Genomic DNA, 16,375 nt, shown 5'->3' with positions numbered 1-16,375 from the left:
TCCTCCACGATCTGATCGCAGGAACTTGATTTTCCTGTCATGTTGATTCTCAACCTCACTCTGAAATTCCTTGAACCTTTCAAATGTCTCAAACTTGTGTTTCATTAAGTAAACATACCCATATCTACTCAAGTCATCAGTGAGGGTGAGAACATAACGATAACCACTGCGAGCCTCAACACTCATTGGACCACACACATCAGTATGTATGATTTCCAATAAGTTGGTTGCTCGCTCCATTGTTCCTGAGAACGGAGTCTTGGTCATTTTACCCATGAGGCATGGTTCGCATGTGTCAAATGATTCGTAATCAAGAGACTCTAAAAGTCCATCTGCATGGAGCTTCTTCATGCGTTTGACACATATGTGACCAAGGCGGCAGTGCCGCAAGTATGTGGGACTATCATTATTAACCTTACATCTTTTGGTACTCACACTATGAATATGTGTAGCATTACGCTCGAGATTCATTAAGAATAAACCATTCACCATCGGAGCATGAGCATAAAACATATCTCTCATATAAATAGAACAACCATTATTCTTGGATTTAAATGAGTAGCCATCTCGTATTAGACGAGATCCTGATACAATGTTCATGCTCAAACTTGGCACTAAATAACAATTATTGAGGTTCAAAACTAATCCCGTAGGTAAATGTAGAGGTAGCGTGCCGACGGCGATCACATCGACCTTGGAACCATTCCCGACGCGCATCGTCACCTCGTCCTTCGCCAGTCTCCGCTTATTCCGCAGCTCCTGCTTTGAGTTACAAATGTGAGCAACTGCACCGGTATCAAATACCCAGGAGCTACTACGAGTACTGGTAAGGTACACATCAATTACATGTATATCACATATACCTTTCGTGTTGCCGGCCTTCTTGTCCGCTAAGTATTTGGGGCAGTTCCGCTTTCAATGACCACTTCCCTTGCAATAAAAGCACTCAGTCTCGGGCTTGGGTCCATTCTTTGGCTTCTTCCCGGCAGCTTGCTTGCCGGGCGCGGCAACTCCCTTGCCGTCCTTCTTGAAGTTCTTCTTACCCTTGCCTTTCTTGAACTTAGTGGTTTTATTCACCATCAACACTTGATGTTCCTTTTTGACTTCTACCTCTGCTGATTTCAGCATTGAAAATACTTCAGGAATGGTCTTTTCCATCCCCTGCATATTGAAGTTCATCACAAAGCTCTTGAAGCTCGGTGGAAGCGACTGAAGGATTCTGTCAATGACCGCGTCATCCGGGAGATTAACTCCCAGCTGAGTCAAGCGGTTATGTAACCCAGACATAGTGAGTATGTGCTCACTGACAGAACTGTTTTCCTCCATCTTACAGCTGAAGAACTTGTCGGAGACTTCATATCTCTCGACCCGGGCATGATCTTGAAAAACCATTTTCAGCTCTTCGAACATCTCATATGCTCCGTGTCTCTCAAAACGCTTTTGGAGCCCTGGCTCTAAGCTGTAAAGCATGCCGCACTGAACGAGGGAGTAATCATCGGTACGTGTCTGCCAAGCGTTCATAACGTCTTGTTCTGCAGGGAGAACATGTGCTTCACCTAGCGGTGCTTGTAGGACATAATCTTTCTTGGCAGCTATGAGGATGATCCTCAGGTTCCGGACCCAGTCCGTATAGTTGCTGCCATCGTCTTTCAGCTTGGTTTTCTCTAGGAACGCGTTGAAGTTGAGGACAACGTTGGCCATTTGATCTACAAGACATATTGTAAATATTTTAGACTAAGTTCATAATAATTAAGTTCATCTATTTAATGAACTCCCACTCAGATAGACATCCCTCCAGTCATCTAAGTATAACATGATCCGAGTTAACTAGGCCGTGTCCGATCATCACGTGAGACGGACTAGTCAACATCGGTGAACATCTTCATGTTGATCGTATCTTCTATATGACTCATGCTCGACCTTTCGGTCTTCTGTGTTCCGAGGCCATGTCTGTACATGCTAGACTCGTCAAGTCAACCTAAGTGTTTGCATGTGTAAATCTGTCTTACACCCGTTGTATGTGAACGTTGGAATCTATCACACCCGATCATCACGTGGTGCTTCGAAACAACGAACTGTCGCAACGGTGCACAGTTAGGGGGAACACTTTCATGAAATTATTATGAGGGATCATCTTATTTACTACCGTCGTTCTAAGTAAACAAGATGCAAAAAACATGATAAACATCACATGCAATCAAATAATAATAGTGACATGATATGGCCAATATCACATAGCTCATTTGATCTCCATCTTGGGGCTCCATGATCATCTTGTCACCGACATGACACCATGATCTCCATCATCGTGTCTCCATGAAGTTTCTCGCCAACTATTACTTCTACTACTATGGCTAACACGTTTAGCAATAAAGTAAAGTAATTTACATGGCGTTTCTCAATGACACGCAGGTCATACAAAAAATAAAGACAACTATTATGGCTCCTGCCGGTTGTCATACTCATCGACATGCAAGTCGTGATTCCTATTACAATAGCATGAACATCTCATACATCACATATATATATATCATTCATCATTCATCACAACTTTGGCCATATCACATCACAAAACACTTGCTGCAAAAACAAGTTAGACGTCCTCTAATTGTTGTTGCAAGTTTTACGTGGCTGCAATAGGGTTCTACCAAGAACGTTTTCTTACCTACGTGAAAGCCACAACGTGATTTGTCAACTTCTATTTACCCTTCATAAGGACCCTTTTCATCGAATCCGCTCCAACTAAAGTGGGAGAGACAGACACCCGCCAGCCATCTTATGCAACTAGTGCATGTCATTCGGTGGAACCGGTCTCACGTAAGCGTACGTGTAAGGTTGGTCCGGGCCGCTTCATCCCACAATACTGCTGAAGCAAAATAAGACTAGTAGCGGCAATAAAGTTGACAACATCTACGCCCACAATAAATTGTGTTCTACTCGTGCAAAGAGAACTACACATAGACCTAGCTCATGATGCCACTGTTGGGGAACGTTGCAGAAAACAAAAAAATTTCCTACGTTTTCACCAAGATCCATCTATGAGTTCATCTAGCAACAAGTGATCGGATGCATCTACATACCTTTGTAGATCGCGAGCGGAAGCGTTCAAGAGAACGGGGATGAGGGAGTCGTACTCGACGTGATCCAAATCACCGGAGATCCTAGCGCCGAACGGACGGCACCTCCGCGTTCAACACACGTACGGTCAACGTGACGTCTCCTCCTTCTTGATCCAGCAAGGGGGAAGGAGAGGTTGATGAAGATCCAGCAGCACGACGGCGTGGTGGTGGATGCAGTAGTCACCGCAGCAGGGCTTTCGCCGTTCTTCTGCGAGAGGGAGAGGTGTAGCAGGGGAGAGGGAGGCGCCAAGAGTCAAGGGTGCGGCTGCCCCTCCCTCCCCCCCTTTATATAGGCTCCCCTAGGGGGGGCGCCGGCCCTAGGAGATGGGATCTCCTAGGGGCGGCGGCCAAGGGGTGGAGTGCCCCCCAAGCCAGGTGGGGCGCCCCCCACCCTAGGGTTCCCAACCCTAGGCGCATGGGGTGGGCCAAGGGGGGCGCACCAGCCCACTATGGGCTGGTTCCCCTCCCCACTTCAGCCCATGGGGCCCTCCGGGATGGGTGGTCCCACCCGGTGGACCCCCAGGACCCTTTCGGTGGTCCCGGTACAATACCGGTGACCCCCGAAACTCTCCCGATGGCCGAAACTGCACTTCCTATATATAATTCTTCACCTCCGGACCATTCCGAAAGTCCTCATGACGTCCGGGATCTCATCCGGGACTCCGAACAACTTTCGGGTTACTGCATATTCATATCTCTACAACCCTAGCATCACCGAACCTTAAGTGTGTAGACCCTACGGGTTCGGGAGACATGTAGACATGACCGAGACGGCTCTCCGGTCAATAACCAATAGCGGGATCTGGATACCCATGTTGGCTCCCACATGCTCCTCGATGATCGCATCGGATGAACCACAATGTCGAGGATTCAAGCAACCCCGTATACAATTCCCTTTGTCAATCGGTACGTTACTTGCCCGAGATTCGATCGTCGGTATCCCAATACCTCGTTCAATCTCGTTACCGTCAAGTCACTTTACTCGTACCGTAATGCATGATCCCGTGACCAGACACTTGGTCACTTTGAGCTCATTATGATGATGCATTACCGAGTGGGCCCAGAGATACCTCTCCGTCATACGGAGTGAAAAATCCCAGTCTTGATCCGTGTCAACCCAACAGACACTTTCGGAGATACCCGTAGTATACCTTTATAGTCACCCAGTTACGTTGTGACGTTTGGTACACCCAAAGCACTCCTACGGTATCCGGGAGTTACACGATCTCATGGTCTAAGGAAAAGATATTTGACATTGGAAAAACTCTAGCGAACGAACTATACGATCTTGTGCTATGTTTAGGATTGGGTCTTGTCCATCACATCATTCTCCTAATGATGTGATCTCGTTATCAATGACATCCAATATCCATAGTCAGGAAACCATGACTATCTATTGATCAACGAGCTAGTCAACTAGAGGCTTACTAGGGACATGTTGGTGTCTATGTATTCACACATGTATTACAATTTCCGGATAACACAATTATAGCATGAATAAAAGACAATTATCATGAACAAGGAAATATAATAATAATCCTGTTATTATTGCCTCTAGGGCATATTTCCAACAGATTGACCCGTCATTTACTGGGCGCAGAAGACGAAGGGGCCGCTCTTTTCGGTGACCATAGGATCAGCCGCGTGCAGCAGAAGAGATGAAATACAACGATGAGAAGAGATCAGATGGGTGCAGTTGACTAGGCTAGATTGAATAAATGCCTAAAACAATTATGATGACCCACTCAGATTGGAAACGATTTGTTAATTATTTTCTGCTGAGGTGGAGGCTGCATGTTGAGAGAATGCTGATGTGGCATCATGTTGATGTAGATAGTGTGCATGTAGAGAGAATTGCTCCTAGTGGGGATCAACTTCTTAAGAATGTAAGATTTGGAGTTACATTGCATATTAGGTTACAGGTCATAGATCGATATGGTTTTGACGATTGGTCTTGAGACCCATTCATCAGCTTATTTTTGGTCTTGATGGCCTAGTGTTTAACTACTTGCATGGGAGTTATAGTGGTATAGTTTCTCACACTAATACAAGTTAATGATAGAGTTCCTAGCAACACTGATGGTGCTTTGTTTTTACTATTTTCCTGATTTTACTCTTCATCCGGATGCATGTGAGTTCGGGATCACAAACTCCGTGTCCGTATGCCACTAGTATGTTACCGAACCACCATACGTATTGTGCAAGGCCAGTAACATATTCGTGTCAGCATGTGCGAACTGCACTGTTTTTTCTTTGCCAAGAATGAAAAATGGGGCTCTAAAGGCCTACACGGTTTCCCTTGACCCTTGGCTTCTAATACTTGAAAGACATGTGAAAAGAAGAAGAAAATGTGATGATCACCGATGACAATGACGCACATCTGCATCATCTACCTCCCCTCAGCCCCTTGAAGAAAACAATGCAATGCAAAGCAAAGCAATCACGCTTTTCTAGGCTAAAGTGAGCAAACGAACCACTACCTTCATCCTGGTTCATTAATCCTCTTGTGGTAGTTGCTTTAACAAAGTGAGACGGTTACAGTACATGTGAAAAACCAATCGATCAGAAGTACAAAGCGCTCAATACTTGAAAGTCGAAACATGTTGTTTGCTTCCAACAAACAAAGAGGATCCTTGCAAATTACTCCTACGTGCACACAGCTCATTGTTTGTCCTACGTGCACACAGCTCACTGTCACTGGACGACATTGCTATGGCCATAAATTTTATTTCGCGTCAGCTGAGGCTAGGAAATGTATGGCATAACTATGTCATCAACATAAGTTAAATCGGTAAATTGAAGTCCTAGATGTTCTTTAGAAAGGATAAGAGGAATTCTTGCATTAGAAAACAAGTGAAAATTGATCTTAACAAAATTGAATTCTTTCACAGAGTTGTGGTCTTGGAAAAAAATTTATTATCTACTACCTCTATAAAAGAAAGAGAGGGCGGAGAACCAAGCAATCTTCATCGTCGGTACATTAAATCTAACGACTCATGATTCTCCTGTGTTTAACACCAAGCCATCGTGTTTTAGTGCCCGCAAATACCTTGGTCCACCATGCTAATAAAATCCCCCCACGATCTGTATGCCCCAACCGCGGCACGCCCATTATCTCGCTGCCGATCACGCCGACGCACGCACCCCCTCCCCTTTCCGTCGCCTGCTCCCCCCCCCCCCCCCCCCCCCCCCCCCCCCCCCCCCCCCCCCCACACGCCCCTACCCTACGCTGCCGCCCCTCATCCTCGATGGCGAGAGGCACGCGGGAGCTGCTGCCACCGACAGGGACATGGACCCTATGCGGGCTAACCGCCGGCGGAGAGCTCCGCGACGCCACGCCGCGGGCTCAGGCGTACGAGGCCGGTCGCGCCTGAGCCCGCGGCGAGCTCTCCGCCGGCCGCACCACCTCGCCTCGCCTCTCCCCGACGCCACCGTCCAGCCACCGAGTCAAGGCGTCTACTATGTATCCTTGGCTGCTATCTCGCCTGCGAGCTTCCTCCATCTGAAGGCCTACGAGCTTCCTCCATCTGAAGGTGAGGAATATCGATTACTCCTCCGAATTCATTGTTTCTTGTTGTTAAATTGCCCCTTTTCCTTGTTTGGTCACGGTACTTTCCTGCTTGTGATAATTCGACAGTGTTTTTGGCGAGGATATGAGATCCCTCCTTCTCCTTCCAATCTGTCAAATTGATTTTCTGTAGCTTTTGTTGATCTTCTATTTGTTCCAACTAAATTTGTCATTCCATTTCCTAATCCAATTCCTTTGCAGGAACCTGATCCTGATGATGACCAGAGAAGGATGTATGTGAGAGGTACCGGTGTTAGCTCATAAGTATATCAGAAGATAAACATCCATTGTATAATTATTCAGTTATACTGTTAATCCATGCCTCAACAATTGACTAGATAAAACGAGAGGATGAACATTGGACTTTCCTCATGATTGGGTTCCTGGGAGGAGCATTAGGCAATCGACCAACCCACCTGTCATCATGACAAAAGCTAAAAAGTGAATGTTGTTAAATTGGTTAAAATCAAACCACTGAGGTTTGCATCGAATGTTGTTAAATTGGTTTCGTCAACCATCCAACTTGTACCCAAAGGATGTCATTTTTTAGGTTAGTTGACTAACCCCTCTTTTTATAATGGTCCAGCAAATTAAGAGGAAAGAGGAAAAATGTATGACACAAGAAGAGATACTTTTAGAAGTAGCTGAAACAGGTATCATTTGTTTCTCTTTCTAACTTTGCACAAAGGATTTTTTGTGAAGAAATGATTTAAATGTGCCAGTGTTGATTAAATATTTGTTATTATCTTTAGCTATATTTTGAGAGATCATGAACATGAGAAGGAAGTGAAGAAAATGTTTATTGTTTAGAAAGATGTTTTTGGGGATTCTACTATTATATTCTTCTCGATTCTTGAGAAATGGTAACTTCTCCATACCTAAATAGTGAATTTAGCAGCTATTCTCTTTGTACTTATCAGCCAGTGAATTAGGGGAATCGCATCTTGAATTTACTAATGGGGCATCATTTTGTTCCTGCCGTCTACATTGATGTTTTCTCTGCTAAAGTGACAACCAACTTTCCAAGTTCAAGTCAGATGACACGAAGAGCGGGAGAAGTTTATGATGGTTCTTCATGTATGTGCCATTTAGGTTATATTTGAAAATACTTTCCAATGTTGTTTTGAATGTAGTGAACTACCGATTAACTATTTCATTGGCAGATGAATACTTATGATTGCCATTTTTGTGGATTTGGATACTTACCATTGCCTTTTGTTGAGGATTTTGTAATCCTGTTCGTCAACATAATGGGTTAGTTGTCTACCTGAGATAGGTTTTGCTAAATATTTGCGCATGTTTGCTGACAGTATGGTCACCACATATATGACATTAAGGTAACAGAAGTAGTGCCCTTCTATTTCTACTCTTACTCACACTATCCTATTGCATTGGAACTAATTTACCATTGAATATTTGGTGTATGCTATGTAAAATAGGAAGCATGGTAGCCACGTACTCTTGTTTCTATTCTAAAATCCTACCATAAAGAAGCTCTCTTTTGGATGAAGAACAAAGTAATCCCTGTTTGAGTGCCTATATTGTTGCAGACATTATGTGATTTTCTGTGCTATTATTTGTGTAATTTTAAAAGAATGTGATAATGGTCAGTGCTAATCACATTTCTTTAAATTTTTCAGCATGGTTCTTGCCGTCTACATTGATGTTTTCTCTGGTAAAGTGACAACCAACTTTCCAAGTTCAAGTCAGATGACACGAAGAGGGGTTAGAAGATTATGATGGTTCTTCATGTATGTGCCATTTAGGTTATATTTGAAAATACTTCCAATGTTGTTTTCAATGTAGTGAACTACTGTATCTATTTTATTGGCAGATGAATACTTATGATTGCCTTTTTTGTGGATTTTGGATACTTATGATTGCCTTTTGTTGAGGATTTTGTAATCCTGTTCGTCGACATAATGGGTTAGTTGTCTACTAGAGATAGGTTTTGCTAAATATTTGCGCATGTTTGCTGACATTGGTCACCACACTGATGTTAGTGGACAGACCTTAATAGGAAACTATAAATGATTCTTCAAAATTTATTAGTACAGTATTTTCTTATTTGCTTACACTTCCATTTTCCTCACTGGATCGTAGTTACGTGGTACTATTGCGTGTTATCTTTTTCTTTCTACATACCTGCAGATGCGATGTGCCTTGGAAATGTTGTCATGACTATTTCCCTGATACTGTTGGATCCAAGGGGGGAGCAGTCCAAGTACACAAAAAGAGGTATAAGGCCCGTAAGAGGTTGTGATACTAGCACACACATTTAGAACACCTCTATATTAGGAGGTATTCGTATTTTGTGCCCCATGGCGTTATTGGGTCAATGGAAGGTAAGCATGCTTATGTGGGTGATTCTGAAAAAATGTAAAATCTCCGGGGTTACAATTATTTAGTACTCCCTCTGCCTCAAAATAGAGTCATATAATGTCTTATATTTTGAGACAAAGGGGAGTAGATTTTTAGCGTTTTCTATCCAGTTAAAGGCTTGAGTCTGCAATCTTGGAGGCAATCTTGGTAGGCTTACAGATTAACTAGGTATTCCTTTCAGTTACTATTTACAGTTATTGACATCACTCTTTGGAATAACTAATAAGCACGAAATTTGCAATGGCTAGACCGAGAATTAAAACATGTCCTATTGTCCTTGATTTGGCTTCTTCCTTTTTCTCTTTTGTAGTACACAACTGTAATTATACATGGCAACTGCAAAAGTATTCATTTTCCTTTGAAACTTATAATTTTCTTTTAAGAAATTAGTAGTTTTTTTTGCGGGTGAAGAAATTAGTAGTTGATGAAGCAACAAAGTTGGTGTTGGTCTCTAGAGCCCTGCAAATTATTTGAAGTACGAAATGTACTCCAGTAGAAACACAAAAATGGATTAGAGCTTATACACATTGTAAGGGAAGTTTTAATTTCATTCAGCTGGTATGCAGGTATGATTCAGAAAGGAAACAATGACTCAAGCATTTCTTCTCTCCAGCCTCATGTGCTCCTTTTGGTTCAGCTCAAGATTTTAGTTGCAAGGTTCTACAATAAAAGTGAAGTAATTAAAGAAACTATTTGTGAGGTGGACATGCTCATCTTATTATCATTCTATCGTTGTGAATGCTCATCTGCAAATCCATACCTCAACACCTTGCGCGCCACCACCCCTTCTTTTACCATCCGCCTTCCACCTTCCGGCCAATTTCAGTGATGTTTATCCCAACCACCACAGCTTCAACAATATCAGGAACATGAGAAAAGCTAAGATATGATTTATTCCTAAAGCAAACCCTACACCTATACATATGGCGCAAGATCCATTACCCCCTACCACTCATGTATAATCAAACATTTAAAAAGTTAGCAGTAATGTATCATTATAAATATGCATACACTAGCGAAATTATCACTGGATACAATTTTTTTTGCCTGTATATTTTTGTGTCGACATTTGTTAAAGAACGACAACATTGTTTACCAATCCTTCTAAAGAAAAAGTGGTGTATCAATTTTTTATTCCTATGAATTTTGCTTAGTCAAAGTTTGAGACATGTGTTGCACGTGCAAGTTTACTAGTATTTCTTAAAAGCCTGAGACCACCATGCATGGCACGCATGCATCCATGCATGCATGGAGCATTTATTGTGTTTTAGAAATTGCATGCATGACACCCGCAAAAAAAGAAGAAAAAAAAAGGGTGTGTCTAGAGCACATCTAGATGTGCTCTACTTATTGCACATCTAAATGAGTGAATCAACCATAAAGAGAAAAAGAAAAAAAGAAAATAATCACACGAATCTCAATGTAAGATCAATGACATATGACTTAGATGTGCAATACTTATGGCACATCTAGATGTGCTTTAGCAAAACTGAAAAAGAAAAAGGATTGTCTAGGACACATCTAGATGTGCTCTAGTTATTGCACATCTAAATCACTCAATCAAGCATAAGAAGTAAAAGAAAAAGAAAAAAAAATATACACACGAATCTCCGTGTAAGATCAATGACTTAGGACTTAGATACGCAATACTTACGGCACATCTAGATGTGCTTTAGCAAAACTGAAAAGAAAATTGCATGCATACTACGTGGGATTGCTGCCGGCCAGGCCACACGGGTCGGTCACTAATGGCCACACGCCATGCGGATATAACCTTACAAACCACAAGTTGCATGCGGCATATGATCATGTCTGTGCTACGTGGGAGGGATTGCTGCTGGCCACACGCGTCGGTCACGAATGGCCGCTACAGCTTTTTCTCTTTTGAGTAGTTACACGCAGGATGACCGCGACAGCTAGCCGCCAATTCATCTTGCTGGATGGCCCGTGCCGTGTGTCATATTGCTACGACTACGACCTTGCATCGTTGTGGCAAAGCACGAGCACGTCCGTCATCTGCACGCGGCCGTCCATGATGGATCTGCACCGCTCGTACTAGCCAGCCAGCCAGAGCCATGCCCATCCGGAGGAGCCAACCTATCTGAAACCTCGCAAGTAGGTACCCGTCGTCGAGTCCAGATATGCTCCAGACCAAACGGAGCCAAGACGTCAACACGATCTGCACGGAGCCACGACGCACCCAGCCAATCGAGAGGAACACGTAAGGTACTCCGTGACGACAAATCCGGGCCAAACCGACGACACCGCTGAACCCAGATGAATACATGCATACGCCAGCAGTTGCAGGTGGTTGATTTAATGGAAAACAGCGATGCTCAACACGAGAAACGGCATACATATTTGAGTTCATGAAAATAAATCCCGGACACTAGTAGTAGATTCACACATACATACGGCACTCCATCATATACTGCGTGCATACTATAGGTTTATTCTTCCTTAGCTAGAACCACGATGTCATCAGTACCTCTCCTACGAGCTGATACATGCACATAATCACACATAATCTCATGCAGCTAGCTCAACTAAGCGTGGCTGCGTGGTGCGTACGTGCTGCTTGCCGGACGTGGATTTTGTCTAACTCGTTGCCCGCACATCTTATATCTCGGCCGCACATCAGCCATGCATGTCACATCACTAGGTCCACTATGCTGTCAGATCTGCAAGGTATCTCTAGTGTAATAGACTCCCGAATAGATTGATGCTGGTGTATATGAGCAGTATTCCACCTGACGCGTCGTACTGTGGGGCCAAGCTATAAGATTCGATCCTACCCTACTGTACAACATGCACCATTCCGTCTGCTTCTCCTATTAGTATTATCTAGCGCGAAGATTACATCCTAAATAGCATCCCTTGACGTGAGTACTAGTCGTAAGTTTAAATAATAGTACTGTACTAATTTTTACACATGTATATTAATTTATTTATTCACAAGGATTAAATATCCGATGCAAAAAAGTTCTTTGTGGTGAGCAAGTAACGTACCCGGACTGTCGGTAAAAAAGAACCTCATGAGCCTTTACAGCGTGGAGATTCGCTTGCAAGGAGTCGTCCGTTGCACTACAAAAAATTCTTTGAAGTTGCCAAAAAACGTTTACACAGGGAAACAAAAGCGTACACTATATAATGACTCAAGAATCTCTGAGACTACAGTTTAAAAAATTAATTAATCCATCGGCGGGGCACAGCTAGCACGTCACCAGCATGCTGCGGCTGGCAGATGCTCACCTCCTCAACACAACATTGCACTACAAATAAAAATGTCTTAATATATTTTTAATATATTCTGTAAATATAAATTTTTTAATTTAGTTATGGGGTCGTTTTTCAAGATCCCTAGTGAAAAAACTTACCAATCGATATAACATTAAAGTTCTTCATGGTCGGGTGAAAGAGGCCCCCCTTTGAGTATGTATGGTTGCTATCTCTAAAGTTCTTCGCATTCGACCATAAAAGGACCGGAACCGAGGATATAAAGTGTGCATAGAAGGTTATATGGGACGTAGTGTCCAGTGATGAAAATATCACAATAATTATGAGGTTGTTTCCCAAATCCCTAGTGAAAAAACTTACCAATCGATATAACATTAAAGTTCTTCATGGTCGGGTGAAAGAGACCCGACTTCGAGTACATATGGCTGCTATCTCTAAAGTTCTTCGTGGTCGACCATAAGGAGTCCGGAACCGATGATATAAAGTGCACATCGAAGGTTATATGGGACGTAGTGTCCAGCGATGAAAATATCACAATAATTATGAGGTTATTTTCCCAATCCCTAGTGAAAAAACTTACCAGTCGATATAACATTAAAGTTCTTCATGGTCGGGTGAAAGAGACCCGCCTTCGAGTATATATGGTTGTTATCTTTAAAGTTCTTCACGGTCAACCATAACAGGACCATAACCGAGGATATAAAGTGCGCATCGGCGGTTATATGGCACATTCGGTATGGTTTCCGACCTTTGGTTCTGTCTCACACTTATTGTGATATTGTCATCACTAAACACTACATCACATATGGTATATGCATGATACGAGTACACTCAATCCATGTCAGGCTGGTCATAAAATTAAATGCATTTTTCTAAAATGTTGTAGAGACATGAGATCCATAATTTGAGGAGATTAGCAAGGCAGCACACATACCACATCGTAATTCATACACCATCAGTGCTGACCGCACCAGAAAAAAAAGCCTCACCCCCAAATCCAACACAGCAGCACAAAAAATCTTAAGTAATAAATACGTGCGATTGATGGTCAAGCAAAAGATAAAAAATCGATGCCCAAGAATACAGATCTGGGAGGGAAATTTTGAGAAGGAGCAGAGGATGGCTCCTCCTGATTCTTCTTAGCAACCCAACAAAAACTAACAGCGACACATGAAGAATCGCAGGAAAGCAAATGGCATCAAGATTTGGAAAGAACAACCGCGGATCTGGGCCCTCGGCCTTCGAGCTCAGGGGAGGAACTAGTCGCCCGCGTCCTCCCCTTCTTGCTCCTCCTCTTCTTGCCTCCAACTCCATGTGCTGCTGCTTGGTGAAGCGCTGATGGGGGAAGAAAATGCATTACGGTGTTTGGGCGGCTCGCCGTGGAGGAGGACGTCGGAGAGGCGGGCCGCCATCGATTTCAGGAGCAGCAGAACAAACTCTGCACATGGAGTTCACATGTTAAACAATCTTGCGGGAGGAAACAAAGAAGCACATAAATTAGCAGATCTCAAACACACAGATGAGTGGAACAATGATACGCATGCAGCCTAAGTAACAACTAGAAAAAATTCAACAGAGAAAATTGGGGAAAGAACTCACATGAGGCTAGATCTGGAGTCTGGGAATCGAAATTTGGCAAGTTATAAATCGCTGGGGTGGATGGGGCAACCGAGTGATGGTGTAGGCGCGCAGCTCAATGGTGTAGGGGCCTGGTCGCCTGGACAGATACGATGTGACTGTATCCGGTCGTATAACCGTGGGAGAAAAAGAACTAGGGAATCGTTGGTTGGGACCCGGTGGGTCTGGGCGCGCTGATCCACATATTCATTGACAGGGAGGATTCGCGTTGCGCGCACAAACACATAGGATTCGCCATATTCGCTGCTTGCCCTACTCCTCAGTCTTCACCTACCAGGTAGAGAGTCATGCCGCAGATGATGTCGCCCAGCATGAACATGATCGAGGCCAGTGCGAAGTAGACTCCTGGGTGGAGGATGTAGATGGCGCCGTGGAACATGCAGTAGCCGGCGCCGGCGACCGCGACCGAGAAGTTGGCCAGTTCACGGATGATCCAGCGGGGGCGGCGTGGGAGCAGCAGCGCCAGCGCCGCCGCGGTAGCCTGGGATCCAGCGCAGCACAGAGTCCCGATCCAGAGGGCGCTGAAGCAGGCGGCCTTGGTGTCCGTCAGCGCATCGCACTTGCAGGTCATGGCCTGCATGCAGACGACGAACAGGACCGGCGCGTGATGGATCGGTCGGTCAGAAACTCGATGTACAGGGTCCAAGGGGTAATTACCTGGCTGCAGGAGAGGGTGTAGTGGACCAAGCCCATGGCGCAGGCGCTGAGGAGCACCCATCCGCAGGCCAGCCTGACAGAACCTGGGATCTTCTGGCCGTCCATGGCTGCTAGGACGAGATGAGCTACAACGTAGCACACAATCAGCTTAATTTCAACAGGAGGCATCGATGGGACTCACACAGTCACACTCACTGCTCCGATTGCTAGCTAGCTTGACGGGTTCGAGCTGGAGAGAGGAGAGCAATGGCGGGGCAGAACGGCCACACTCGTGGAGCGGTTTAAGAGGAGCTGCGAGCCCCGCTGCGATGGAAAGCGACGACGCGGCCGGGGTGTGCAGCGTGTCGATGAATGGATGGCAGTGGCGATGGGGCTGGGCACAAGGAAGGAAACTGCGGGCAAGCAGCGTCTGTGGAGCCTGATCGATCGGTCCTTTGGCAACGCTAATTCCTTTCGCGCAATGGGATGTACAGACAAGTGATGTGAGTGAAGCTCAGCGCGGGCGCGCAGACAGACACATGCATACTTCCCCCGGTTCTTTTTACTCTGCATGTTAGATTTGTACCAAGTTAAACTTTGTAACAACACAGATCGATTAGGTTTTGAAGATGGACCCATTCATCACCTTATTTTTGGTCTTGATGGTCTAGTGTTTAACTACTTGCATGGGAGTTATAGTGGTATAGTTTCTGGCAAAAATAAAAGTTGATGGTATAGTTCCTAGTAACACTGATGATGATAATTTTGTTTACTATTTTCTGGATTTTACTCTTCACCCGGACCAGATGCATGTGAGGTTGGTATCACAAACACCATGTCCATATGGCCCTAATATATGTTACCGAACCACCTTGCGCATTTATTCATGTCAGCATGTGCACTGTAACTGCACTGTTCTATCTTTGCCAAGAATGGAAGAGGGGACTACACAGTTTTCCTTGACCCTTGGCATCTAATACTTGAAAGACGTGTGAAAAGAAGAAGAAAATGTGATGATGACCGATGACAATGACACACGTCCTCAGCAGGGGCGGAGCCAGGGGGGAGGGGGGACGAGCCCCCCCCCCCCCCCCCCCCAACGATTAACAATTTTAGTAGGAGCGGCGAGTAATTACCAACGAGATTGGATCAATATACGTACTCGGCCCCCCCTATACTCGAATCCTGGCTCCGTCACTGGTCCTCAGCCCCTTGAAGAAAACAAACCAGTGCAACGCAAAGCAATCACGCTTGCCTTAGGCTAAAGTGAGCAAACGAGCAAACGAGCTACTACCTCCGTCCTGATTTATTAGTCCTACTAGTAATAGTTGCTTTAACAAAGTGGGACGGTCACTATACATGTGGGGAACCAATCGATCAGAAGTCCAAGCGCTCAATACTTGAAAGAACATGTTGTTTTCTTCCAACAAAACATGAGGATCCTTGCAAATTGTACCTCAAAAAGAGAAAAATACACCTACGTGCAAATATCATCATAGGTTTTTTTAACACATCATCAACATAAGTTTAATCGGTAAATTGAAGTTCTAGATGTTCTATAGAATGGACTATCACATACACCCGTGCGTTGCAAGGAGATAAAGTTTTGACATGTACTCAAATTAAATCCGTGGAAAGGAGAGAGCAAGGTGGGATTATGCAATATGTGAAGGAACCCACTTTAGCTACAAAAGCTAGAGTTAGCTCGGTTGGATCGCAGCCTAATAGAGAAAAGTAAGTTCTTCCGTTTCAACAAATAGTTCAGCTGGATGTGGTGGTCAGCGTGGCTGCTGGG

At 44.3% G+C, this 16,375-nt stretch overlaps 1 protein-coding gene and 1 long non-coding RNA gene across 5 annotated transcripts; one reads left to right on the top strand and one right to left on the bottom strand.

Moving 5' to 3' along the window:
- Positions 1–6,387: 6,387 nt before the first annotated feature.
- LOC125534316 lies at positions 6,388–9,994 on the top strand. 4 transcript variants are annotated; one of them, XR_007294451.1, is made up of 5 exons: positions 6,388–6,652; positions 6,889–7,550; positions 7,696–7,764; positions 7,851–7,941; positions 8,328–9,994. It is a non-coding gene; the product is annotated as an uncharacterized LOC125534316 (long non-coding RNA). The 4 variants fall into 4 exon arrangements; XR_007294452.1 differs by lacking the exon at positions 7,851–7,941; XR_007294450.1 differs by having other exon boundaries at positions 6,889–7,764.
- A 3,228-nt stretch (positions 9,995–13,222) lies between these two features.
- LOC125534315 lies at positions 13,223–14,926 on the bottom strand. Its single transcript, XM_048697571.1, has 3 exons — positions 14,602–14,926; positions 14,219–14,518; positions 13,223–13,744 (listed from the first exon to the last, which is right to left on the bottom strand). The coding sequence occupies exons 1-3, from the start codon at positions 14,767–14,769 to the stop codon at positions 13,724–13,726; spliced, it is 489 nt and encodes a 162-aa protein (XP_048553528.1). The 5' UTR covers positions 14,770–14,926; the 3' UTR covers positions 13,223–13,723.
- Between the last annotated feature and the right edge of the window lie 1,449 nt (positions 14,927–16,375).

Source organism: Triticum urartu, chromosome 2 (genome assembly GCF_003073215.2).
Source record: "Triticum urartu cultivar G1812 chromosome 2, Tu2.1, whole genome shotgun sequence".
NCBI classification, from domain to species: Eukaryota; Viridiplantae; Streptophyta; class Magnoliopsida; order Poales; family Poaceae; genus Triticum; species Triticum urartu.
Note: the sequence above shows the minus strand (reverse complement) of the source record. Positions and strands in the feature narration are given on the sequence as shown.

What these genes read in the sequence shown, in the direction of transcription:
- LOC125534315 (XM_048697571.1), bottom strand. Translation starts at nt 14,769, where the DNA reads ATGCCTCCTGTTGAAATTAAGCTGATTGTGTGCTACGTTGTAGCTCAT. An exon ending in ACACCCTCTCCTGCAGCCAG is followed by an intron (nt 14,519 to 14,601) that starts GTAATTACCCCT and finishes GTCTGCATGCAG; the next exon opens with GCCATGACCTGCAAGTGCGA. An exon ending in GCGGCATGACTCTCTACCTG is followed by an intron (nt 13,745 to 14,218) that starts GTAGGTGAAGAC and finishes CTCCATGTGCAG; the next exon opens with AGTTTGTTCTGCTGCTCCTG.